The 27,133-nt window shown below is 56.4% G+C and overlaps 1 protein-coding gene across 2 annotated transcripts; it reads left to right on the plus strand.

The window, feature by feature from the left end:
* The first annotated feature begins 506 nt into the window (after positions 1–506).
* On the plus strand, positions 507–27,089 carry MARK4 (microtubule affinity regulating kinase 4). Of its 2 annotated transcripts, XM_081107980.1 has the most exons (16): positions 507–682; positions 3,032–3,085; positions 3,175–3,223; positions 3,942–4,007; positions 4,088–4,158; positions 5,298–5,354; positions 7,793–8,029; positions 11,758–11,877; positions 12,305–12,404; positions 13,830–13,939; positions 14,287–14,446; positions 18,304–18,521; positions 20,602–20,705; positions 22,685–22,963; positions 24,174–24,218; positions 25,828–27,089. In XM_081107980.1, the coding sequence occupies exons 3-16, from the start codon at positions 3,196–3,198 to the stop codon at positions 26,162–26,164; spliced, it is 1,932 nt and encodes a 643-aa protein (XP_080964106.1). In that variant the 5' UTR covers positions 507–682; positions 3,032–3,085; positions 3,175–3,195; the 3' UTR covers positions 26,165–27,089. The 2 variants fall into 2 exon arrangements, with proteins under 2 accessions (XP_080964106.1, XP_080964105.1); XM_081107979.1 differs by lacking the exons at positions 507–682; positions 3,032–3,085; positions 3,175–3,223 and adding an exon at positions 23,132–23,211 and having other exon boundaries at positions 3,413–4,007.
* The last annotated feature ends 44 nt before the right edge of the window (positions 27,090–27,133 follow it).

Consider the following 27,133-nt stretch of genomic DNA (forward strand, 5'->3'; position numbering starts at 1 on the left):
AACTGGGAACAAAATACAGTATTGACACTTGGGTTTGGAATCGAATTTGGGGGCTGCCATGGCGACAGGGATGGAGAAAACAGAATGTTGGAGGTAGTGAGGGTCGGGGTGGAGTGTTGAGACCAGGTTGAGGTCAATGCTGATTGGGGTTGAGGGCTGCAGCATTTGGAATAAAATACTGTAGAGCTGGTGGAGGTCCCGGTAGCAAGGGAAGTTGTGGGTAGGCTGACGACAGGGAGGGCTGAAGGAGAGGCCTGGTGTCTGGGAACCTGGATGCTGCAGAGTTGGCGGGTGCCCAGCGTCTTTGTTCTTGGAGGTGTCCTTTTGTAGAGAGAGATGGGAGACCCAAAGGCATCTTGCTTCTCCCCGGCCTGGGCTCGGGAAGCGACCGTGGCTGGAGTTAACCACCCCAGCGCTGGTTCCGCTGAAGGCGGATTGGACGGGCGCTGCCCGCGGCTCACGCTCCGTCTCCTCCACCCAGCATGGCACCTTGGGCAGTAGCCGCTCCTCGGACAAGGGGCCGTCCTGGTCCAGCCGATCCCTGGGTGCCCGCTGCCGGAACTCCATCGCCTCCTGCCCCGAGGAGCAGCCCCACGTGGGCAACTACCGCCTGCTGAGGACCATCGGGAAGGGCAACTTTGCCAAAGTCAAGCTGGCCCGGCACATCCTCACCGGCCGGGAGGTGAGTGAGGGGACGGGCGCGGCGGGGCCCGAGGCCTGCAGCGCCTGCGCGTGGTGGGCGGTGGGGCGCGGTGGGGCGCGGTGGGCTTGGCCGGCGTCTTCCTCTGTGACCTTAGGTGAGTCTCTGCCTCTCCTCAGGACAGATCAGAACATCTCAGATTTTCCCAGAGCAGCCGAGTAGGAGAAGAGAACCCTTTCAGGCATCCCTGAGATAGTCAGCAATCGCAGATCACAGGCAAAGCTGTGTGTGGTGTTTCTAATAATTTGTGTGGCCTTTGTGTCTGAGCCTGGACACCTCCCTGTTTTTTTTTTTAAATATATTTTATTGATTTTTTACAGAGAGGAAGGGAGAGAGATAGAGAGCCAGAAACATTAATGAGAGAGAAACATCGATCAGCTGCCTCCTGCACATCCCCCACTGGGGAAATGCCTGCAACCCAGGTACATGCCCTTGACCGGAATCGAACCTGGGACCCCTCAGTCCGCAGGCCGACGCTCTATCCACTGAGCCAAACCGGTCTCGGCCACCTCCCTATTTTAACAGTGGACTTGGACTCCAGCAGATCTTCCAGTGATCTTGAGAACACAAGGTTCATTGGAGTTCTCAAGCACACACTCTCCCTTCCTCCCCCTACGCCCTGCGTGTGGCAACACTATTGCAGAGAGGGCCCAGGCAGACGGGGAACCTAGATATGAGGCCTCCAACTCATACTCAACAGGAGAGAAGGTGGTGGGTGGGTTCATGACTCCTCCCTCCGCACCGCCTTCCATTTTAAGCAAACGACAGGCGTGATTTCTCCCGCCTCGGACGAACCCTGTCCTGCCCTTTCGCTGTCTGTGCTGCACACACAAAAGACACCAGGCCCAGTGGTTTGATGGGCAAATTGTACCAGACGTGCCCGTTGTGTGCCGGTCCTTCCGGAGACGGAAGAAGGAGGTTCCACGGCCAGCGGGTGTTCAGTGCGAGTTCAGCCGCCATCGCAAAAGCAGCTGAGAAGTCGATGTCAGCCTCACGTGTGAACGGAGGTCCAGCAGGCAGAAAGCCGAGTGAGGGCAAAGCTGGGTTCAGCGGGAATGCACAGTTCTTTGCAGATTCACAATTTATTCATGTATTGCGCCACATCCACAGACTCCAGGAGAGAAACCATATGATCGCCTCAGTATCGGCGTACAAAATGTTTGACAGATTAGAAACCCACTCGTGAGAACGTGAGGACAGCCGGGGACCCTCTCCCCCACAAAGAACAGGCCGTTCCCTCGTGTGGATCTTGATCATGATTCCAGGGGTTTCCGAGAGGACCGGCATCCAAGGGAACAGGGCCTCCCAGGGGAAGACTCGTAATCCAGGGGGCCTGGGGTGGCCCCAAAACCCTTTGTAAAAGCTATAGACTTAAAGCTGGATTAAGACTTACAGGGCCCTCACTATGGCAAAACTTACGGCGCTCTATCCCAGGTGAAATTCAAAATTAAATCTCAGCTACAAGATAAATACAAGGAGAGTTCAATAGCAGTCTGATCCCCCCACGTGATGACCACCTCAGAGTTCTTTTAAAACCATAAATGTGCACATGTAGGTTTAAGTGTTTAAGAGGTAGACTCTGTCAGGCTACAGAAGTCCAGATCCCAGCCTGCAAACTTCCTCGCCGCATAGCCTTGGCCAGGTAACTGAGCGGCTCTGTGCCTCAGTTTCCCCGTTTGTAAAGTGGGGGTCATTCTAGCACTCCTCTCACAGGGGTTCTGTGAGGATTAGAAGAGTTACCATTTGTAACGCACGTGTGACTGGTCGGTAAGGTTAGCTTCGGTTATTGTTTATTTTTTATTTTTTTTAATATATTTTATTGATTTTTTACAGAGAGGAATAGAGAGTTAGAAACATTGATCAGCTGCCTCCTGCCCACCCCCTACTGGGGATGTGCCCACATCGAAGGTACATGCCCTTGACCGGAATCGAACCTGGGACCCTTCAGTCCGCAGGCCGACGCTCTATCCACTGAGCCAAGCCGGTCAGGGCCAGTTATTGTTTATTGTCCCCCGGTTTGTGCATCTAAAACAAAGATGGGGGGATGAATGTTCTGAGATGCCCTCACAAAGGTCTCGGTCACACACTCACACAGGCCCCTGGAGCAGCCCCATCCAGGCCTCACTGCAGAATAGGGACTATTTCCCTATAAAAGTAAGGGTAGCACTGGACACGGTGGGAACAGCATGTTCAAAGGTCCTGAGACCCAGCTCCCTATCCACTAGGAATGGCCCAGGTTGAGGTTTTTCTGTGAGAGGGGGTAAAGGAAGGCCATCCCAGGTGATCTTGAGTTGGAGTACCTTGACCTTCCCCCCCTTCTTTCACCTCCAGGTTGCCATCAAAATCATCGACAAAACCCAGCTGAACCCCAGCAGCCTGCAGAAGGTGAGGCCAGGGAGAGGGAGCAGCGTGGGGGTAGGATTGGGAAGAGGGTCCTCAAGACCACCCACCCTCCTCTTTCCCCTTTTTTCCAGCTGTTCCGAGAAGTTCGTATCATGAAGGGCCTAAACCACCCCAACATCGGTGAGGAGGGCAGGGCGGGGGCTCAGAGGCTGCCAGCAGGGCACCAGGGCACGGGGAGAGCTGAGGCGCTGCGGGACTGGCAGTTACAGTCGTTAGAAAGACCTGTTTCCTCACAGCGCTGTCCCTGCTCACGGGCTCCGTGGCCTTGGCCAAGTCGCTTACCCTCTCGGAGCATCAGTTTCCTCCTCGGCAGGGGGTGTGAGTGGGGCCTTCTCAAGGTCGCTGTGAGGATTGGATAAGATTGTGCATGCGAAACACTCCGCTCAGCGTTAAGCTGTGGGAGCCGGTCTGATTGTTGCCATCAGTAGCAACCATGGTCATTGTCATTGTCATAAGGCAAAGGAGAGAGAGAGGGCTCGTTACCGAGAGAAGCGGGATTTGGCCTGGCCTGGATGTGCCCGCGCCACTTACTCATCTTTTGTTTTTTCACTCCGTAAATATTGATCGGGTGGCCACTGTGTGCCAGATGCTGGGGATCCAGCGGTGGAGAAAACAGGCACAAATCCCTGGCTGCATGGAGCTGAGCTGACATTCTTGTGAGAGAGGATATATAAGAGGTGTAACATGGGGCTGAGGAGAGGAAAGTCTTGCCGTCAGTAGGGAGCCACTGAGTGTTCTTGAGTGAGGGTGTCATGGCTCAGCCATCCACACAGTTACGAGTGTGGTGGGTGGCGGGGTCTCTTCCTGCATAACCTGCCCCGCCCCCCCGCCATTGCAGTGAAACTCTTCGAAGTGATCGAGACGGAGAAGACGCTGTACCTGGTGATGGAATATGCAAGTGCTGGTGAGGCCCCTCCCCGCCCCACCCTGCTCGCTGCGCCCCCTCCACACCCCACCCTCACCCCCTTGGCCTCTGCCCTGCAGGAGAAGTATTCGACTACCTCGTGTCACACGGCCGCATGAAGGAGAAGGAAGCTCGAGCCAAGTTCCGACAGGTTGGGGTTACGGCTGTGGGTGGGGCTGGGTGGGGTCCCTGGGGACCAGAGTCTGATTGCTGGGCGTGGATCTGGATTGTCCAATGATGGCGGGGGAGGGGGGGGTGGGGGTGAAGGTAGAGAGTTGGGTGTCCATGGGTGTGCAGATGCCCAGGTGTGAAGATATCCAGATGTAGCTGTGCAGGTGCCCAGTTCAGTGGGTGAGAGAGTCAGGCAGGACGGTGCCAGGTGTGCAGGTGTCAGGAATGTGGGTGCGAGGGTGTGCCCAGGGTGTGGAAGCGTGGCTAAAGGGACCTGGAGGTGCCAGGGTGCCGAGGTGTGAGTGGAGGAGTGTGGATTTGAAGACGTGCGAGAACTAGGTATGTGGGCGCCCAGGTTTGTAAGTGTGTCGATGTGCGGGGAAAAGTGTGCATGCAGCCTGAGCGTATGGGTGAGGGGGGCCAGGTGTGGGTATATAGGTTGGTGAACAAGAGTGTATGGTGTAAGGATGTCCAGGTGGATAAGAAGGTGTTGCTGTCCAGGTATGTGGCAATAAGGTGTATGTGGCAATGGGGTGTAAGTAAGAGGGCATGCAGGTGTGAGGATGTCGGGGTGCTGGGAAAAGACACGCAGGTGTGAGGGTGCCCAAGTGTGTGGGTAAGAGGGAATACAGATGCGAGGGTGCCCAGCAGCCAAGTGCTTAGCAGGTGTAGGTTTGATGGGTACAGGGATCTGAGTGCAGGTGTCAGCCCGTGACTGTCCAGCAGTCCTGACACAGCTGCCTGGGACGTGGGGGGCTTCAGCCCTGGTGTGTGGGGGCACGGGTCCACCTGCAGGTGTGCCCCTTCCTCATGCATGTGTCCAGACGTGAAAGTCAGGCGGGGCTAATCCCCGTGTGCTGCTCCGATGTCGCTGCCGGGAGGGTGTCCTGATATCTGCGGGTGAGGGCTGGGTGCCCGAGGGGAGGTGTGTGTCTGCAGGTCCCACAGCGTTTCCCGCTGTGACTGAGTCGGGGCGATGGGATATGCAAGTGCTGCATTGGCCTGGGCCTTGGGGAAGTCTGGGGTCCAGAGCCTCCATGTGAGTGGGCTCACAGGGTCCCTGAGGGAAGCTGGGGGGCTTGGGGCCTCAGGTAACTGACCTTCCCTCCTCTCCCCCAGATTGTATCGGCTGTGCACTACTGTCACCAGAAAAACATTGTCCACAGGGACCTGAAGGTGAGCCCCCCTCCCCACCACCAGCTCCCAGCTCAGCCCACCTCCGGTCCCCGGGCTTCGCCTGTTCCCTCTCCCACAGCCCACCTTTTCTCCACAGGCTCCTCCCTCAGCACCCAGGGCCCTGGCCTTCGTCCCAAGCCTTTCGTGGCAAGAGCAAGGCCAGCAGAGGGGGGCGAGTCCGGGGTGGGGTCAGGGGAACAAAGAGGAAGAAACAGAGTGTCCTAGACGCCGCGGTTACGTGTGTCCCAGACAAGGACACTGGGTGACAAGGACACTGGGCGAGAGGGAGTCCGTCACTCAGAGCCTGTGTGTCAGACTTTAGAACGTTCGGGAATCTTTGAGAACTGAGATTTCAAAGCCCTACAGTCACCCTGCCTCCAGGTCTCATCTCCCGGGCATCTTCGGGCTCGAGAAGGACGTTGCACGAGAACCCTCACGGCTAGTGCCCGGCGGGGAGGGGACTCAGCGGCCGAGTAGGGGCAGCCCCTCGTAGCTCGGGTCCCGGGGGCCCCATTCCACACCTCCCACCCGAGAGAACCCCACATCTCAGGACTTCTCGTCTTAGACCCGAGAGAGAAACGTTTGTGTGCCTCGAATAGCGTCGGCTTGCCTGATTCCTTGAGCACCTACTATGTGCCAGGCCCTGTGCTTTGAAGGAGGGCTTCTCAAGGTTCTTCAGAAGGGGCCAGCTTTGTTTCCCTATCCGGTGCAGACAGGGATTTTTGTAAAGTACAATAAATGAAATGAAAAAAGACGTACAGAATACAGGCCCAACTTTTAAAATTATTATTAGATTCAAAAAACATAAAATTCCACTGTCAAATGGCTGGAGAAGTTCCTAAAAGCCCCTTCTTCTCCCTGGGCTGCCCTGAATTACCCCCTACTCTCAGAGCTGCCACCTCTAAGGTGCCCTGTGAGGGTAACAATGATGGTGAAGATGAGCCTGGAGGAGGCGCGCCCCCTGGTGGAGGGTCCTGGAAGTGGCTAACAATTGGATTTCAGGACCTGATTAGTGCCCCAGAGGGACGCCCAGCCCAGACCAGCCCAGACCAGGGGCTGGACTGCGGAGCTTCAAACGCCACAAAGGGCAGTGCCACCTCAGAGCTGGGTGGAGGTTGGGGAAGGCGCTCTGAGATGTGTTTGTGGGTTTATCCTCCTGTTGGGTCAGAGGTGGGGAAGGGGCCTCCAAACTACAGCAGGAGGGAGGGAGGCCTGGGCCCGGGCAGGGCCGAGGTTGGGACGGGCCACACCGACGGTGGGTATTGTGCGCTGAGTTTAGTCACAAAGCCGGGAGAGGCAGGTGCTGCGGCTCCTTCCACGCTCGGCTGCGGGAGGCCAGGCCCCTTGGATGCCAGCTCTGCCGCTGTCTTGGACAGGAGGCGTCTCCCTGAGCCTCCGTTTCCTCGACTGTGAAATGGCGATTACAAGAACACGTGCCGCCAAAGCCAGACCAAACCCTTAACTGTACGGAGATGTGTGCGTGCCGACTGTGTCCCGTACACGCTGGTGGGTGCTGTATGCTTCACCCCGCAACTGCCTCTGAGACGGGCTGTGGCTGTCCTCCGCTTACACGGGGAAACGGAGGCACAGAGAAGTCTGGCAACCCACCCAAGTCTGGCACCCATGCTCCTGTCCACCGCACACGTCCACCTCGGCCCTCCCCTCCCCTCCCCTCCCCTCCCAGACACCGAGCGTGAGGGCGGAGATGGCATTTGACGCCGAGGTCCTCCCAGAATCTGTCCTCTTTAACCCGGTGTCATGCGGCCACTCATAAAATAAATGATAGTCCACAGCCCCTGGTGTGTAGTGGGTGTGTAATGAGTGTTAGATAAAATGGTTGTTTTCATTTTTATGGGTCTTGAATAGTCAGTCTCATCTTAGTTTCTGCTGGGTAAACAGGCTCAGAGAAGGGCAGGCGCGGGCCTGAGGACCCCCAGCTCTGCAGACCACGTGGGCAATAATAGCTAAATTTACATGGCGCTTAACGGGTGCAGAATATCGTTCTAGGCCAGTGGTCGGCAAACCGTGGCTCGCGAGCCACATGCGGCTCTTTGGCCCCTTGAGTGTGGCTCTTCCACAAAATACCATGTGCGGGCGTGCACGTGCAGTGTGACTGAAACTTCGTGGCCCATGCACAGAAGTCGGTATTTTGTGGAAGAGCCACACTCAAGGGGCCAAAGAGCCGCATGTGGCTCGCGAGCCACAGTTTGCCGACCACTGTTCTAGGCCTTTTATGCAGAGTCACTCGATTCTCTGAAGTAGAGACTGTGATTATCCCCATTCTATGGAGGAGGCAGCCAAGGCTCAGAGAGGCCAGTCGCTGCCCAGGGTCATGGGGAGCCAGGGCCAGGCCGCAGTCAGTCCGGGCGGGCCAGCTCTGGCGCCCGTGCTCCTGTCCCCCGAACGCGTCCACCCTCGGCCCTCTCCTCCCCTCCCAGGCCGAGAACCTCTTGCTGGACGCCGAGGCCAACATCAAGATCGCCGACTTTGGCTTCAGCAACGAGTTCACTCTGGGCTCGAAGTTGGACACCTTCTGCGGGAGCCCCCCGTACGCCGCCCCGGAGCTGTTCCAGGGCAAGAAGTACGACGGGCCGGAGGTGGACATCTGGAGCCTGGGCGTCATCCTGTACACCCTCGTCAGCGGCTCCCTGCCCTTCGACGGGCACAACCTCAAGGTGCTGGGCGGGGCTGGCGCGGGGTCTTACTCTCCTGGGAGGAGCTCTCTGGGCCTCGTCCCAACACTGCTCCCGTGCACAGGGGCGGGCTGGCCTGAGGTCATGTGACAGTGCGGGGTCAGGCAGGGCCTCCCAGATGGACCATGCTGTGTTGGGGTTCAGGGCAGGGCCTTTGCGGCTGGCGGGCTGGGGTTCAAATCCTGGCTCGCTCAGTCCATTGTTATTGCCCACATCCCTGGTCAGCCTGCTTTGGGTGCTGCAGATACTGTGGACAAGAGAGGCAGGAGCCGCCGGCTTCACACGTGCCACACCAGGGGCCGTCCTTGCACACACGCCGAGTGGGACGAGCCCGTCACAAAAGTCCATGCGTTGTATGACTCCGCTCTTATGAAATGTCCGTAAGACAGAAAGCAGATTGGCGTTTGCCTAAGGCTAGGGGGGGATGGGGAAGTTGGAGAACAGGGTTTCTCTCGGGGTGATCAAATGGTCTAAAATAGATTGTGGTGATGATTGCACAACTCAGAATGTACTAAAAACCACTGAATTGTGCCCTTAAAACAAAAAAACCCTGCCCTCATGGACCGACATTCCAGCAGCACAGCCAGGCCAAAAACCGAATAAGTAAGCGCGATGTATTATTTCAGATGCTGGCCAGTGCTAGGGGGGGAGCCGGGAAGGGTGGGAATGATGGGGGGGCGGGGGGGCGGGGACTCTAGTGCGGGGGTTTTCTTTTCCCTTTGAATTTTTTATTCTGAAACGTTGCCCGTCTACAGAAAGGTCGCAGGGCGAGAACAAATTTCAGGAGAGGCGCCAGTCGCTAGCATTGGCCGCAGTCGTATCCATGTGCTCGCGGCATGTCATTGCCACCCTCCTTATTAATGGGACGTTTGGGAATTAGTTGCAGGCAGGATGCCCTTTATCCCTAAAAGGTGACGTACAGCAGGTGTCTCCTGAGACCAGGCCTTTCCCGTCCCCTTCACTCAGCAAATCTGCGACGGTGCGTCCCGGCCTCTCACCCAGGGTCTGTGCTCACATTCCACCCGTCGCCCCAGGAACATCCTTGGTGGCCCCGTTCTGCTCCAGCAGCCCCCCGGCTCCCGCGTGGCGTTCTCTGGTCCTATCTCTTTAGCCTCCTTCTATTGGGATCCGTTCCTCCGCCTTCTTATGTCCTTCCTCGCGTGGCGTTGCAGTCCAGTTCCGGCCGGTTACCCTGCAGAACCTGCCTCAGTGGGTGCCTGTGTGTTCTCACCATTGGACCCGGGCGGGGGTCACAGCAGAAACGCCCGGCCCTGCTCAGAGTGGCCCCGGGGGACGGTCAGGAGGCCAGGAAGTCCTTGCTGAGGACAGGCCATCAGCAGAGGCCGCGTGGTCAGGGGGAGGGAGCCCTTCACCCTGGTCTCGCTGAGCGGCGGCCCCTCTGAGGGTCAGTCTCCCTCTCTGTCCAGGGGGGACTGCGGGACCAGCTAATCGCAGCGACCGAGCATGCGCTGAGCTGAGGCGGGAAAGGGCTCACTGTCGCAGAACAAGCATTCTGCGCCCCGAGCATGAGCCAGGAGACCTTCCCTCTTCTCTCTGTTTGGTTCCTCCTTACCAGAGGATGTTTTCATTGCTTTTTCAGAGACCGTGGAAGGGAGGGAGGGAGGAGGCGGGGAGAGAGAAGCATCGATGTGTCTCTCACATTGACTGGCGGCCTCCTGCACGCAGGGAGTGAACCACATCCCATGGGCAGGGAGTAACCTGCAACCCAGGCACATGCCCTTGACCGGGAATCTAAACCACAACGCACCCACCACTGTGCCACCGGCCAGGGCCAGGAGACCTTGTCAAGGGACCAGGCCAGCGGCTCCCCTGCCCCAGGCCCTTGACACCTCCTTGCTGGGCAAAGGAGACACAGCTGGGGACAAGTCCTGGCTTTGTCATTTCCTTGCTGAGTGACCTTAGACACAGCCACACTGGGTGTAGAGCCCTTCACCGGGACCTGGCATCTGGCCAGGGCGCCACGCTTGGGGCAGCTCTGGTGGTGGTGGCAGTGGCCCGATGGCTGCTCTTGCCATGTGACAGGCAGGGCGGTGCAGTGGTCACACAGGGCAGGCTCCGGGGCCCTGGGCCCTGCCATGTTCTGGTTGTACAATCCCAGGGCAAGTGACTCAACCTCACTGGGCCTCAGGCTCCTGGCCTGGAAATGGGCATCGTGACCCTGTCTCACCGTGTTATCGTGAGCGCAGATATAATATTCGGAAAGCACTTAGAGCCCTGAGTCGGGGTGAGAGCCCTGAAAGCGATCCTCATGATGATGAAATATTCACGACCCTTCGGGCTTTAACGATCTGCAGACCCAGGAGGCTGCCCAGGCACACGCCTCTTCCGGCCCAGCCCCGGGCCCGGCAGATGGCTTCCCCCTCCCCATCTCTCTCTCCCTCGGGTCTTTATTCAGGACGGAAAGGACTCTCCCTGGTCCACCATGCCATGGAGCATGGGATTCATTTTCTCCTGCACAGCCTTAAGGCTCCTCAGACAAAGCCCTTAAAAAAAAGGCCAGCATAGCCCTCGCCGGGTAGCTCACTGGTTAGAGCAGTGGTTCTCAACCTTCTGGCCCTGTACATACAGTTCCTCATGTTGTGACCCAACCATAAAATTATTTTCGTTGCTGTTTCATAACTGTAATGTTGCTCCTGTTATGAATCGTCATGTAAATATCTGATATGCAGGATGGTCTTAGGCGACCCCTGTGAAAGGGTCGTTCGACCGCCAAAGGGGTCGCGACCCACAGGTTGAGAACCGCTGGATTAGAGCATCATCCCTATATGCAGAGTTGTGGGTTTGATCCCCAGTCAAGGTACATATAAGAATCAACCAATTAATGCATAACTAAGTGGAACAACAAATTGTTTCTCTTTCCCTTCCTCTCTCTTTAAAATCAATCAATAAATTGAAACAAATTTTAGCCCTGGCTAGTGTTGCTCACTGGTTAGAGCGCCTGCCCATGCACCAAAGGGTCTCGGGACTAAATTCCCAGTTTGGGGCACATACCTGGGTTGTGGGTTCACTCCCTACCCACCACCCCCAGTCGGGGAGTGTGCAGGAGGCAGCCAGTCAATGTGTCTCTCTCACATCTGCTTCTCTCTCTTTCTCCCCCCCTTCCCTCCCTTCCACTCTGAAAAGCAGTGGAAAAAAATATCCTCAGGTGAGAATTAACAAAACAAAACAAAATTATTTTTAAAGGTCAGCAGATGAGAGCTCATCCTTTGAGACCTGCAGCGCCTCAGAGCTCTTCAGAAGGGTGGGCAGGGGTCCCCTCCCCCTCCCCTTGTATAAGCCTAATATTTAAATAGTGCTGCTGGGGGGGGGGGCCTAGCGTGTGCTGGGCACTCACTGCTGTAAACTCACTCACTCCCTGGCCCCCGAAGTGGGTGCTGGGGTCCCTGTTTACAGACAGACTGAGCCCAGGGGCTAACTCACCTGCCACCCCTCTCACCTGGCTTAGAGAATTCACTTTCTCTGTAAGGTTTCCTCTGAACGAGAAGTTATGTGGCTTTAAACTGGTAATATTTTTTTGAGAATTGCTGCATTGGGCACAATACTCCCATTTTACAGATGGGAACTGAGGTCAGGGGGGAGTGGTGGGGTTTCACCCGCCTCGTTCGGGGCTGGGACAGAAGTGAGAGATGAGTGTGTGTGTGAGGGGTGGGGGCGGGCGGACCCCTCCCCCAGTAACCCTGTCCCCTCAGGAGCTGCGGGAGCGAGTCCTCAGGGGGAAGTACCGGGTCCCTTTCTACATGTCTACCGACTGTGAGAGCATCCTGCGGAGATTTTTGGTGCTGAACCCCGCTAAACGCTGTACTCTGGAGGTAAGCCGGCCCCACACCCCCCGGCTGCCTTCTTGTCCTGCACCTGTCCTCTCCCCACCCGCCTGCTAAGGTCCTCGGCCGGAAGGCGGGGGGAGCCGGGCAGCCCAGGAAAAGGCTCCCAGACCCATCCTGATGCACCCCCGACCCAGCAGCCTCGCCCACTCCCTGCCACGCCAGTAATTAGCTAATGAGCTTCTAGGATGATTACAGCGTGCTGGGGACCCAGATGATGTGGGGGCGGGAAGTGGCATCTGGAGGCTCCAGCGGGGGGCGGGGGGGGGCCCGCCGGGAAATGGGGTGAGGAGGTGATCGCTCTCAGGAAGCCCTCACTTCTGGGATGCTAGGCCATGGGGGTGGGAGCCTGTATTTTTTCCTGGCTTCTCCTGACACATCTTCCCCTTTCCCTGCCCTGCTCCGATTCCTGCAGCAAATCATGAAAGACAAATGGATCAATATCGGCTACGAGGGAGAGGAGCTGAAGCCATACACAGAGCCCGAGGAGGACTTCGGGGACACCAAGCGAATCGGTGAGGGTCAGCGAGCGCGGGCCCCAGGGCCAGGGGAGGAGCCCCCCAGCCCCACCCCTCCGGTTGGTGCCTCAGCGACTTGGCCAGGCCGTGGGGGGAGCGAGAGTCTGGCGCCAGTCCCTGTGCTGTGCTTCCTGGCGGTGTGGCCCTGGGCAAGTGGCTTCCCTTCTCAGTGCGTCTGTTTCCTTGTCTGTAAAATGGCGTATTCATAGAACTGTCTTACGGGGCGTCATGAATATTAATTGACTGGGAGTGTAATCTACAGACTGCACTTTATATCAGGCGTGCCTGAGTGCTGGTATATGTTAGCTCTGACTATTAAAACACAAAAGAACGGCCCTAGCTGGTTTGGCTCAGTGGATAGGGCGTTGGCCTGCAGACTGAATGGTCCCGGGTTCGATTCTGGTCAAGGCCATATGCCCGGGTTGCGGGCTCCATCCCCGGTGGGGGGCGTGCAGGAGGCAGCCGATCCATGATTCTCTCTCATCATTGGCGTTTCTATCTCCCTCTCTCCCTTCCTCTCTGACATCAATAAAAGTATATTAAACACACACACACACACACACGGATGTTGGAGCACGTCCAGAGTGCTGGGCACAGCCGTCGGCAATCTGCGAGTTTGGGGCAATCCCTACCGTGGCCCGTGACTCACCCTCCACTCCTTTGGTCCCCATCCCTCCAGCCCAGAACCTTCGAACACTTGACCCCTAAAGCATTAGCCCTGGAAGAGCCCCTTAGGGGCCATCCAGTAACCCTCCATTGTACAGCTGAGGAAACAGGCCACCGTCAGAAGGCCCTTAATCAGGACTTCCCTGGTTGTAACAGAAAGCCCAAGCCATTCTGGCTTAAACCAGATGACGATGATGATAAGAGGTCGAAGCATATGAAATCGCCGTTTGCTTAAAAATCGTCAATACCAGCAATGTAATATGGTTTAACCTAAGAGTGACATTATTCACATAACTAAACAGGCCGGGGATGTCAGCCTTCAGACACAGCTGGACAGGTGCTCAGAGGCAGTTGGGAATCTGCCAAGAGGCAGCTTTATTTCCAAGCAGCCCTCCCGCCAGGAGCAAGCTGCCAGCAGCATAGCCTAGTGGTCTGGGCACCTCGTCAGGAACAGAGCCACTTCCTGCCGTTCCACTGAGAGCACTAGGCTGGTGCCCATTGGCCGCCCCGAACCAGTCAGTTTGGCCCTGGGGGTGGACTGCTCTGATTGGCCAGACCTGGGCCATCTTCCTGCCCTTGGGGCCTGGAGCGGGCAGGCATCCGCTGAGTGATCTGCGTGGGAAAGGATGTTCCGCCGAGGAAAATGAGAGTCCTCCCGGCAGAAGGGGGAGTGGGCACTGGACCAGCCAGAGAGTAGGCATTGCTGATGTGGGAAGGAGGGCTGAGGGCCTGAGCCTCTCCATCCCCCTCTCTCAGAGGTGATGGTGGGGATGGGCTACACTCGGGAAGAAATCAAAGAGGCCTTGACCAGCCAGAAGTACAACGAAGTGACCGCCACCTACCTCCTGCTGGGCAGAAGGACTGAGGTCAGAGGCACTGGGGCACTGGGGCCGGGGCGCCGGGTGGAGGGACCTCTGGGGCAGAGCGGACGTGGGGCTGAGGCTCACTGTGTCCTCCTGCAGGAGGGCGGGGGCCGGGGCGCCGGGTGGAGGGACTTCCGGGGCAGAGCGGACATGGGGCTGAGGCTCACTGTGTCCTCCTGCAGGAGGGCGGGGGCCGGGGCGCCGGGTGGAGGGACTTCCGGGGCAGAGCGGACATGGGGCTGAGGCTCACTGTGTCCTCCTGCAGGAGGGCGGGGGCCGGGGCGCCGGGTGGAGGGACTTCCGGGGCAGAGCGGACATGGGGCTGAGGCTCACTGTCTGTCCTCCTGCAGGAGGGCGGGGACCGGGGCGCTCCAGCACTGGCCCTGGCGAGGGTGCGGGCGCCCAGCGACACCACCAACGGGACAAGCTCCGGCAAAGGCACCAGCCACAGCAAAGGGCAGCGGGGCTCCTCCTCCACCTACCACCGCCAGCGCAGGCACAGCGACTTCTGTGAGTATGGCCGCCCCACAGTCAGGCTCTCGCGTAGCAAGCAACAGACCCGCTGGAGGCCGTCGCCCGGAAGAGAGGACTTGCTTCTAGAGATGCAGGGACATCGCACGGCCTTGGGGGAGGAGTGCACAGCCAGGCTCAGGGCAGGATCGGAACCCGGACAAGCAGCCAGACCCAGAGCAGACACTGTCGGTGTGTCGCTTCCTCTGCTCGTTTGGTTTCTCCTTCCTCTCTCCCTTATCTCACCTTATCTTCTCCCAGGCCCTCGGTTCCTTACCTCTCGGTTTTGGAGACCAGCTCAGGTTGTACCTGGAGAGGAGTGTGGTTCTGGGCGGTCCAGCCATTCCCCTCCTCTGGGTCTCCTTCCCCCGCCGCCCCCTTTTTTATTTTATTTTAAAGGTTTTTTATTGATCTTTAGAGAGAGAGAAAGGGGGAGGGGGAGAGAGGGAGAAACACTGATCGGCTGCCTCCTGCACACACACTACCAGGGATCGAGCCCACAACATAGGCACGTGCCCTCACCGGGAATCAAATTGGTAACCTTTGGGGCATGGGTTGGTGCCCAGCCGGTGCCACAACGGCCAGGGCTCCCCCACCCCTTTATTTTTTATTGTTTTTAAAATATATTGTTTATTAATTTTAGAGAGGAAGGGAGAAGGACAGGGAGAGGGAAATAGAAGCATCAGTGATGAAAGAGAATCATTGATCGGTTGCCTCCTGCATCCACCCCCCGCCCCACTGGGGGTCGAGCCCACAACCCAGGCATGTGCCCTTGACTGGAATCGAGTTGGGGACCCTTCAGTCGGCAGGTCGACACTCTATCCACTGAGCCAAGCCAGCTAGTGCTCCCCGACCCCTTTAAATAGCAAGACTGGCCCAGAAAGTGCTAGAGAGGCTGTGACTCCAACATCCTATGGTACAACACTGTACCCCCTAAAGCCCCGCATGGAGACCTGGGCTCCCAGGGTTCTCGGAAAGGATCGTTGACGGTGCCCGTGTCTGTCAGTGCACGTCTGTCGTCATGGAGATTACTGTCCTTGGACGGTGACCATTAAGGTTCCTGAGGATTTAGCAGTTCTGACAGAACTTCTAGAACATGTTTAATCCCCTGGTTCTGAAACCATAAATTCCTAAGATGTTCTAAGGCGCCAGATTTGTTTTTGAAATTAAAACAGTCACAGGCTTTAAATTTTGGTAGTACGCAAAGGGTAAACAGTAAAATAGTTTTCGTTCAATACATTTCTGCGAGCCCCACCCCCACCCCATTTGTTCTCCTTGGAGGCAGCCACTGATACTGGTTTTATATACATTTTTTTAAAAAAAAAAAACTTTCAAGAGTTTATTTGAGTATACATTGATTATATACATTCTTTTGAAGAGGTTTTATTTATAAATGTACTAGGGGCCTAGTGCACAAATTCGTGCACCCTGAAAGCAACTGTGGGCTGCAAGGCTGTGGTAGACCCAGGGGTGGGTCTCAGGCCATCCTCCACACCCCCGCCCGACCCCTCCCTCCATGGCCCTGGTCCCCAGTCCCCTGTCTGCCAGTGGGAGCTGCTGCCACTGCCGCTCCCATGCACTGATGGTGCCAGCCCTGCTCGCACTTACTGATGGCATGGAGCGACTGGGGCCAGTGCCAGCAGCGGGTGTGAGTGGGGCCAGCACTGTCAGTGGATGCAAGCGGCGGCTGCTGCCCTGATCGCCCCTCAGGAGCAAGGGGAGCTGGAAAAGCACTCGGGCATTCTGGGCCAGAAGCCGCCACTTGCACCCATTAATGGCACCAAGAGATCAGGGCCAGTGCCGGGCACCGGCAGTGGACGCAAGCGGCAGCTCTGGCACTGGCAGTGGGTGCGAGCGGGGCCGGTGCCGGCAACAGGCGCAAGAGTCAGCTGCTGGCCCCGATCACCCCTCAGGAGCAGGGGGAGAGGGAGGTGGAGAAGCCCTGAGGAGTGATCAGGGCCTGCAGCCGCCACTTGCACCCACTGACAGTACCGAGTGATAGGGGTCGGCGCCAGGTGCCAGCAGCAGGTGCGAGTGGCGGCTCTGTCCCCGGCAGCGGGTGCGAGCGGGACTGGCACTGGCAGTAGGTGCAAGCACCTGGCGGGACTGTGGCACATGGGCGCAAAGGATTTTCTGTAACCCCGATGACAGCGACCAGCACACTACCTTGGTCTCCTCTACTCACCTGCTCCACCATCCCGCTGTGGCTGACACGTGCCATATTCTGTGCTCTGCCACCAGCTGCTGACACCCGCCATGTTCCGCACACGCCCCCTGGTGGTCAGCGCACATCATAGCAACCAGTTGTTCCACCGTTCGGTCTATTTGCATATTAGGTTTTTATATCTATAGATAATGAGGTAGCCCTGGCCAGTGTTCTCAGTGGTTAGAGCCTCGTCCCAAGCACTGAAGGGTCTGGGTTCGATTCCTGGTAAAGGACACGTACTTGGGTTGCAGGTTCCATTCCTGGCCCCAGTTGGGGCACGTGCGGGAAACAACCAATCAACGTGTCTCTCTTGCAGTGGTGTTTCTCTCTCTCTCTCTCTCTCTCTCTCTCTCCCCCTCCCCCCTCCCTTCCACTCTCTCTAAAAATCAATGGGAAAAATATCCTTGGGTGAATAAATGTGTGTGTGCATCTATATATATATACACATATGTGTAGAGAGAGAGAGAAAGATGAAAAGGAGAAAGAAAAGGGACATACAAAGATATAAATATTATGTTAACATATTAATTTACTGTACAGGTAACATTCTCCTCTTTTGATGCAGATGATAGCTCTTTGGATATATTCATATATAAAAAGGTGATATAGTAGATATGTATAGATAGGCACTTTTCTCCTTTTTTATGCAAATGATAGCACAGTGTAGGCCTGCTTCGCAGTCTGCCTGTCTTGAAGATCACTCTATTGTTACATAATCATTCTTTTTATTTTTTTTATTTTTATTGATTTCAGAGAGGAAAAAAGAGGGAGAGAAAAGCAGAAACATCAATGATGAGAGAGAATCATTGATCGGCTGCCTCCTGTACGCCCCCTACTGGGGACTGACCCTGCAACCTAGGCATGTGCCCTGACCTGAATCAAATGGTGACCTGGTTCATAGGTCGATGCTCAACCAATGATCCACATCAGCTGGGCAGAGCTTTCTCATTCTTAAAGTCTGCATAGTATTCCATTGTGTGGAATGACTTGATTTATTTAACTACTAGAGGCTCGTTGCAGGAAGATTCCTGCAAGAATAGGGCTTCCTGCAGCCAGAGCAAAGCAGAGAAGGGAGCAAAGCCCGCCTTTCTCCGCTGCCTCGCTCCCTCCCGTGTCCGCTGCCTCGGGACACTCCATTGGCGGCAGAGCGGCGAGGCTGGATCGGCCGCCGGAGTGAGCAGATCGTGCCTTGTTGCTTGCCCCCACGGCCCCCGGCCAGGTGACAGGCCCAGACACTCCAGCAGCGACGCCTCAGCACTCGGCCCTCCCCCCCCTCCCCCCCCGCCACCTGCCTGGCCAACAGGCCTGGCACTTCAGCGGTGGGGCTGAGGGGACTGGGCGCCGCCATCTTTGTGATGGAGTGGTGGTTAATTTGCATATTGCTCTTTTATTAGATAGGATTTGCCTGTTAAGCGGTGTTTAGGCTGTTCCCAGTCTCTGGGCCTTAAAAGAAAGGAATGATGCCGTGCATCGCCTGCCTCCACGTGCTTCGGGTCACTCTGGAGCTTCCGGGCCAATCTGACAGCCCCTGTCAGAGTCGCCTGCACAGAGATACGGCCCAGGGAGGATTGCTGAGGTCCCCAGGGTCACCCAGTGTAGGGTCTGGCTTTTCCAGGTTTTGCCAGCCCTCACTGTCCCTTCCCTCCACCAGGCGGCCCATCTCCCACACCCCTGCACCCCAAGCGCAGCCCAACCAGCACGGGGGAGGCGGAGCTGAAGGAGGAGCGCCTGCCGAGCCGGAAGGCGAGCTGCAGCGCTGCGGGCAGCGGGAGCCGAGGGCTGCCCCCCTCCAGCCCGATGGTCAGCAGTGCCCACAACCCCAACAAAGCAGAAATCCCGGAGCGGCGGAAGGACAGCGCGAGCACCCCTGTGAGTGGCCGGGGCTGGGGCAGGGTTGGGTACAACCACCTGAGGCCCGGCCTGCAGATGCTGCTGGGCTCACATTTTTTCAGACCTTGGCGTTCCCATCCCGCTCCCCAGACCACCACACAGGACCCCTTGTTCCATCCGTTCACTCACTCATTCATTCAACAAACATTTGCTGAGCGTTCTCTTTGTCTGATCTTGTGCTTGGTGCTAATGTGTAAATTAGCATTCAGTGTTCGAAAGAAGCATACAGCGTGCAGGAGGATTTAATACAGGGAACTAGGTGTGGTGCTTATAAAATAGTAGGAAGGCCTGGAGAAGCAGGCAGAAGACTAGACCTGTGGGAATGACACCTTGTCAGCGGGCCAGACCCACCAGGAGCTGCCCCCCTGAGGCTGCCGGCAGCTTGTTGGATTCCAGAGCACACGGTCATGGCTGCAGTGCGAGACTCCAGGACTTCACCCTCAGCCAGCGGCCCCGTGACACCCAGCACCTGGAAGATGGTGTGGGGGCCCTGCCCAAGCAGAGGCCGCAGGACCTGGCCTGTGAGAAAGAAGTCGGGGCTTCATGCGTGCGAAGGTTGGCAGGACCCGTTCCTGTCCAGAACCTGAGCTGCCGACGAGTCTGAGGAGTGTAGCACTTGGCTTCTCCTGTAGCTTCCTGGAGTGGCAGGGTGCAGCTGGGGGAACCACATGCCCTCCACAGTGGGAGACCAGGGTGCAGCCAGGTTCTAGGAAAGTGGTCCGGACTCTGAAGCCATATAGACCGAAGTTTGAATTACACTGATGAGCTGTGTGTCCTTGAGCAAGTGACTTTACCTCTCTGAGCTTTCGGACTCCATCCTGTGAAATGAGCTCATTAAAAAGCTTGGGTCATTGTGAGATGAGAATCTTGTACATAAAGTCCTTCACACAGTGTCTGGCTCAGTAAGCGCTCATTGAGAGAGCTACTGTTAGTGTTCAGATAAACCCACAGCTTAAGAAAGGAGGAAAGGAACAGCAAATTAGCCCTCCAGAAAGGAGAAGGAAGGAAATAATAGAAGAGAAGTCAATAAAAGGGAAAACAAACGTACATTAGAGAAAAAATCAACAGAGCCGAAGGCTGGTTCTTAGAAAGGTTGGTGGAAGCACTGGACCCCGAGCAGGGCTGATTGAGAAAAAAGATAGCAGACACGAATTACCAATGTCAGTGTGAAAACGGGACTGTGCTGTAACATAAAGAGATAGCAAGAAGGTACTAGGAGCCACTTTAAGCCAGTGGATTTGACCACTTAGCTGAAATGGACAAATGCCTTTGAAGACACAGTGAGCCAAACCGAGCAAAAAGAAATAGGAAACCTGAACAGTCGTATATTCTTATTAAAGAGATTGACTCCAGAATTGAAAACTTTCCCATAAAGAAAATTCCAGACCCAGATGGCTCTAAACTGGCGGAATTCTTCCAAGCATAAAAAATACCAGTCTTCGACAAACAGCCTGAAGTAGAGAAGAGGGCTGGCTTCCCAGTGCAGTTTATGAGGCGACATAATCCCGATACGATATTTCTGTCCTCCGAGAGCTCACGGTTCTGTGAGGGAGGGACGTACATGTGAACAGATGTTGCAGTACAGAGTGCTGAAGGCTGCTTGGGGGAGGCCAGAGGCGGCACCTGACTCAGGCTGGAGCTGGGGGTGGGGGTGGATCATGAAGCGACACCTCAGATGTACAGAGGAGTGAGTCAGGGGGAAGGTAGGAGGAATATCCAAGCAGATGAGACCGTTTGTGCCAAGGCAGAGCAGAGACACCGTGTAGCATGAATATGTTCTCAAAGTTTGTTGGTCGGTACCAAGGGGTGGTGGGGCGGGAGAGAGGTAGACGAGGCTGCCCCTGGAACCTCCCAGCCCCAGGGGCCTCCTGTGACTCCGCCTGGACTGCTGGGATGGCCCAGGAGTCCTGTGTCTTTGGTTCCTTTAGCCCAGAGTCAACCATCAGTTTACACACAGGCCTCTCCTTGTTCATAATGAGGGAGGCCAGAGCGGGTAAAAGTGAGGGGTAAGGAGTGTCCCTTCATGCCCTCACTCCCCTCCTGGCCCTGTCTCTCACAGAACAACCTCCCTCCCAGCATGATGACCCGCAGAAACACCTACGTTTGCACGGAACGCCCAGGGGCTGAGCGCCCATCCCTGTTGCCAAATGGCAAAGAAAACAGGTACGGAGGGGGCGGCAGTGGAGAAGGGGGAGCAGGGAGTGGGATGAGGTGAGCAGGGCCCCCTTGATCTGAGGTGGGTAGATGTTGGGGGACGGGGGTACCATGGGTATTGGGGAGTGTATGTATCTGCCCGAGTCCTCCCCCTCCCAGACTCCCCTGAAAGTCCTCCTCCCTTAATTAATTAGTCAGCACGGGGAAGCAGTCTGCCCTGTTCTCTGCCCACGAGCCTTAGAAATCTGAGTTTATTTTTTTTTGAATGATCCATTTTTAGAACATAGAAGCCCCAGAATGTCACAGCTTCCACATCCTCTGGTTGGCTTGTTTTCAAACTTATTTGCTCGTGTCTGTTCAGTCCCTTCCAGCTGGCGAGTGAGGGAACCAGTGCAGACTGGCTGCGGCATGACAGGGGTGAATTTGTTCCCGTCAGAGCTCAAGTCCAGGAGTCGGGGTGGGGGGGCTTCAGGATAGTGACACTCCTGCCCACCAGGACTGTGGGGACATAAAATAATAATTCATCAGGCAGGAACCCTGTGCCAGACCTCTGCAGCTTAGCTGGTTGAATGCCCTTAACTCCGTGAGGTAGATCCCAGTATCCATTTTATAGCTGAGAAAATGAGATACAGAAAAATTAAGTAAACTGTCCAGGGCACCAAAGCTGGCAAGTCAAGAAGCAGATTCTAGACCAGCCATGGGCAAACTACGGGCCCGCGGGCCGGATTCGGCCCGTTTGAAGTGAATAAAACTAAAAAAAAAAAGACCGTACCCTTTTATGTAACGATGTTTACTTTGAATTTATATTAGTTCACACAAACACTCCATCCATGCTTTTGTTCCGGCCCTCCGGTCCAGCTTAAGAACCCATTGTGGCCCTCGAGTCAAAAAGTTTGCCCACCCCTGCCCTAGACTGACTCTAGAGTCTGTTTGTAATCACTGTAATGCATGGCCTTCCAGTTCTAGTCAAGAGACAGTGTGTAGTTAGGTTATGGACTCAGCTGCTGAAACAAAGAGACCCCAAGGTGTCATGGCTTAAATGAGGTGGAGGTGTAGTCCTCTGAGAACCCAGACTGAGTCTGCCAGTGTCAACATGAGGCTCCGATCTGGGTCTCAGGCCGCTGCGGCAGCTGCCACCATTTCCCAAAGAGCCAAAGGGAGCGGAAAGAAAGTGGAGGGCAAACAGCATTCTTTTGACCCAGAAATAGTACCAAGCACTTTTGCTTTTATTCTATTGACCAGAGCATAGTCATATGACCACCCCTAGCTGCAAGGGAGGCTGGGAAATGTAGTCTCTGGCCGGGTGGCCCTGTGCTGTACTCACGCTCTTCGTTAAAGGTTTGATTACTATAGAAAACAAGAAGGATTCTGAGGGCGAGGTAGTGGCGTCTGCCACAGTCAGGGTTCCCTCTGAGATCCAGGCTGGTGCTGGGGCCCCTGGAAGGATGGAGCTTGGAGTGGGGCCTGCTGTGAGAACTGGGAGGGGGGAGGGGTAGAGGAGGGCTCTGGGACAGTGGGGCCACCACTGCTCACACACCATCTTGAGAGAGTCAAGAAGCAGGTCCTTCCTCTTTATTGTCACCTGTGGAGAAATGGTTATAATGAATCTAGGTACCCTTGACGTACACATCTATTCATTTCCCAAGTTTGGATAATGGAAGTTGAGATAGCAAAGTATTTGCAAAGTTGATTTGGCTCCTGAAGTTTGGATAGCAAATAGCAAAAGATTCACCCAAAAATGTATGTGAAGCTATTCAATAGCTGAGTGTGGAGAAAGGAGGGCTGGGATAGGGGCAGTCTGGAGCAGGTAGAGTTTGAAGAAGGGACAGGTAAGGAGGGATGACTCTGGAGGGGGCGGTGCAGCACACAGCTTCCTTGCACAACTCGCCCTGTCTCTGAGCTCTTGGTTGGGAGAAGTTTCTGATCTCAGGACTGGGGACTTGGCCTGCCTTGGGGTCCCTCTCTGACTTGTTCCTCTCTGCCCACAGCTCGGGTACCCCACGGGTGCCCCCCGCCTCCCCTTCCAGTCACAGCCTGGCTCCCCCATCAGGGGAGCGGAGCCGCCTGGCACGTGGCTCCACCATCCGTAGCACCTTCCACGGTGGCCAGGTCCGGGACCGGCGGACAGGGGGCGGGGGAGGTGGGGGCGTGCAGAACGGGCCCCCTGCCTCTCCCACACTGGCCCATGAGGCCACACCCCTGCCCACCGGGCGGCCCCGCCCCACCACCAACCTCTTTACCAAGCTGACCTCCAAACTGACCCGAAGGTGAGCCCCACGGGACATGGGGGACAGGGGTCGCGGTTGGGGGCTGATAGGCCTAACCTGTCTTCTACTCAACTCTGCCTCCTTTACCTCGATATCATCTCCTCCTCCACGTCCTCCTCCTCCTCTTCCTCCTCCTCCGTCACCCTTCGCTCCCTCCTCACACTGCAGGGTTACCCTCGATCCCTCTAAACGGCAGAACTCTAACCGCTGCGTTTCGGGCGCCTCTTTGCCCCAGGGATCCAAGATCAGTAAGTGCTGCCCCCTCTGCTCTCGCTGGCTCTCCTCCTGGTCTGCATGTCCGAGCTGTGTGTGCCGGCGTGGGGGGCGGGGGGCTGCGAATGGGAGAGGCGGCCTGTATGTGGGGTCATTTACTCATTTAATAAACAATAGTCCGGCCTCTGGAGCCAGACTCATGAGGTTTAGACCCCAGCTCTGCTGTGTGACCTGAGCAAGTCACTCAGCCTCTCTGGGCCTCACTTTCTCTAAAATGGGATAGTAGTAACAGTAGTTCCCCATGGGGTTGCTGTGCGGACTCAGTGAGGTGCTATGTGGACCGAGCTTAGACTGTTGCCTTGGAAAACGCTTTATAAACGTTTGCCATTATTGTTCACTGAGCACCTGCTGTGTGTTTGGCACCATCCTGGGCCCAGGAGTGGAGTGAGCAAGATGTACTTTGCCAAGCCCTGCCCGGGCAGAGCCAGCGCTCCACCAGGGGACCCAGACAGCGAGCAGTAAATACATAGATGGGATTTTACCATAGTAAAATACATAGACTGTCAGGTAGCGACAAGTACGAAAGAGAAACGAGGGCAGGGAAGGGGGTCAGGGTGTGGGAAGGGAAGAAGGGAAGGAGCAGCTTTAAAGGGGCCGGCCTCACGGAGGAGGGTCGTTGGAGCAAAGCCTGAGGAAGGGGTGCGGGTGTGTGTCGCCCCTTCTACATGTGGCTGTCTCTGCCCACTGCCTGTTCTTTTGTCTTCCAAGTTCTTCAGTATCTTTCCTACGACCTGCACTAACCTTTTCAGAATGGGCTCCCATTCTGGGCATGGGAAAGGAGAGCAAATCCAACTCCAGGCCCTCCCCTGCCCAGCTCCAGCCAGCAGGGAGGCACTGGGACCAAGGCAGGGCTGCCGGAGTCTTGGAGGCAGTGGGTTGGGGGAGAGGAGGCCCCTTGTGTCCAGATTAAACACTCTGGCCCTCTCTCCTCCCCTAGGGTCTCAGACGAACCTGAGAGAATCGGGGGACCTGAGGTCACAAGGTAAGTGCCTGTGCCTACCCCTGACTGCCCCACGGTCCTTCTCCCTCACGTGCCTCAGACCCCACCTCCCTCAGCCCCTCCCCCGCTGCCCCCTGGTCCTTAGATGGGACTGAGTCTCATCCTTTAAGGCCAACTCCCTAAATCCCCCTGACCCTCCCTTCTCTGCAGCAGCTCTTCCTCTCTGCTCTGTCGATTGCCCCTCATTTCCTTCCCGTCCTTGAGCACCTCCTCTTGACATTCTCTAACTTCAGCCTCTCCCATCTATAACCAGCTCCTCCCCCTGTAGACACCACACCTCCTTTCCTCTCATCCAATGAGGCAGAATGGTGGCCAGCAGCTCTGGGCCAGCTGGTGGCAGACAGAATCTAACAGCCCCAGGTAGAAAGTAGTTTAGACTTTGAGGGCTAGTCAGTCTGTCATGCTTATTCAGCTCTGCGATTGTAGCACAAAAGTAGTTATATTCAATACAAACAAATGGGTCTGGCTAACGGTCCAATAAAACTTTATTTACAAAAAGCAAGCAGTGCTATACTTTGCCAAGCCCTACTTTAGTTTGACTCGATACCAGTTTAGAGACCCCTCCCCAGTGGAGTAAAGAGCTGCCCCAGTAGTTCCAACAAAGTCCCAGGACTGACTCTCATTGGCTGGGGCCTGGTCACATGTCCAACCAGTACCTATGGCTGGAGGGATGGAGTATTCGGATTGGTCAGATATAATCATGTGCTCATCCTTGAGCCAATCACAGTAACCAGGGAGATGGGATGCTCTCATTGGCCAGAACTGCGTCCTGTGCTCACCCTTGGCACTGGGAGGCAGTCAGCCCCACCTAAACCAGAAAGACCAGATCTGCAGTACTTCTCAGAAGGAGCAGCCTTGGTACTCGAGGCAGGATGTCTCTTCGTTGTGCAGGGCCCTCTTCCCATTGCAGAACGTGTGTCGTCCCTGACCCTCCCCATACACAAGCTAATCATTGCTCACAGTGCTCCCATCCCAAGACACTGTGACCGTCAGAAAGCCCCCAGAAATTCCCAAGTACCCCTTCTAGGTGAGAACCTGTGGTCTAGAGTGGAGAAGGTTGGTCCTCCGGGGAAAAGTGACTGTTCTTATCAGAGGGATGTATTAAGAAACAAGCCCAGCTGCTGGAGCAAAGAGACCCCAAAATAGGAATAAATTTCTCTTTTACACAAACCATGTGGCCAGGCCAGGCTGGCAGGGCAGCTCCATTCCCCGGGCTCATTCGGGCAGCCAGGTTCTTGCATCACCGTCCCTTAGAGCCGGTCGCCACCTTCACAGCAGAGGCTGCCTCATGCTGCCGCTGATACAGCTCACAGGACGTGGGGCACGAGGGGCCAGGGCCTGCAGTGTGCGCTGGAGGAGGTGCTGTATGTGCAGGTGCATGCATGTCACATCCACTTGCATCCTGGAGTTTGGAGGCAAGGCCGTGCCCAGCTGCAGGGAGACGTGGGAATGTATGTCCAGCTGAAACTTTGCCCGGGGATGACAAGGAGACAGCTCAGAGGGGACATCTAGGCGTCCGTCCTGAAGAGGGGACAGTGGGTTGCCTTTCTCTCCTCTCCCACCTGTGACCTCTAACATCCTCCCTCCTCAGTTGCCATCTACCTTGGGATCAAACGGAAACCGCCCCCCGGCTGCTCCGATTCCCCTGGAGTGTGAAGCTGACCAGCTCGCGCCCACCCGAGGCCCTGATGGCAGCTCTGCGCCAGGCCACCGCGGCCGCCCGCTGCCGCTGCCGCCAGCCACAGCCGTTCCTGCTGGCCTGCCTGCACGGGGGTGCGGGCGGGCCCGAGCCCCTGTCCCACTTCGAAGTGGAGGTCTGCCAGCTGCCCCGGCCGGGCCTGCGGGGCGTTCTCTTCCGGCGCGTGGCGGGCACTGCCCTGGCCTTCCGCACCCTCGTCACCCGCATCTCCAACGACCTCGAGCTCTGAGCCACGGCCCTGGGTCCTGTCCTCCTCCTCCTCTCCTTCACGTCTGCAGGAGGAAAGGGGTCGGGGAGGGGGTCTCCCTGGTCATCCCCCCAGCTGCCCTGACTTGGATTTGGGGGAAGAGACTGTCTCCTCTGCTGTTCTCTGGGGATGCTGGGCATGAGAGGAGGGTGAGCGGGCTCAGCAGGGGCGCCTTCAGCCAGTCCTGACCCTCCTCACCCTGCAACGGGCACCTGAGGAGACTTCGGGGCAGGGCAGGGGCCGGAGGAAAACAGGACACTTTTTCATTCCTCCCAACAGTTCAAGAATTAGGCCTTGGGCCAGGGCAGGAAGAGTTGCTGAGCCGATAGACCTGCGAATCTGGGGGCTGGGAGTGGGGGTCAGAGGCAGACTCCTTCCCTTTCCCTGCCCGTCGTGCTCGAACTCCCCTCCCGCCCCAGGCCGGTGCGGGGCACTTTGTACAAATCCTTGTAAATACCCCCACGCCCTCCCTCTGCAGAGATCTCTCGAGGAGCTGCCGCTGTCGCCTCCGGTTTTTAAGTTATTACACCCCCCACCCTCCTCCTCTCGGCCCCTCACCTGCAGCCTGTTGTCCAATAAACTTAGGGAAGTCCCCCTCCTCCACGCTGTCCCTGGGGTTTTCCTTCCCTGCCCTCATCTACACGTGAGGCGAAGAGGAGGGGTGTGACTGGGCCAGTGGTTTCTCCTTTCGGACCCTTGGTATTCTCATCTGCAGAATGGGAGTAGTGGGGGTATGAGGGTCAAGGAAGATTGTAGAACAAAACTCAGCCTCATCCATAGGCCCCAGTTCCTAGGTGGGACCCCCATTCATCCACTCACGCGCCCACCCACATGTTATACTGGACTCTCAGCCACTTCCTACTCCAGTAGTACATTTATTCAATAAACAGTCATTGATCGGTGCCTACTCCGTGGCAGGCCCAGTGCTGGACATGGAGACGAAGGAGCCCT

This window comes from Myotis nattereri (assembly GCF_964212035.1).
Source record: "Myotis nattereri genome assembly, chromosome: 15".
Lineage (NCBI taxonomy): Eukaryota > Metazoa > Chordata > Mammalia > Chiroptera > Vespertilionidae > Myotis > Myotis nattereri.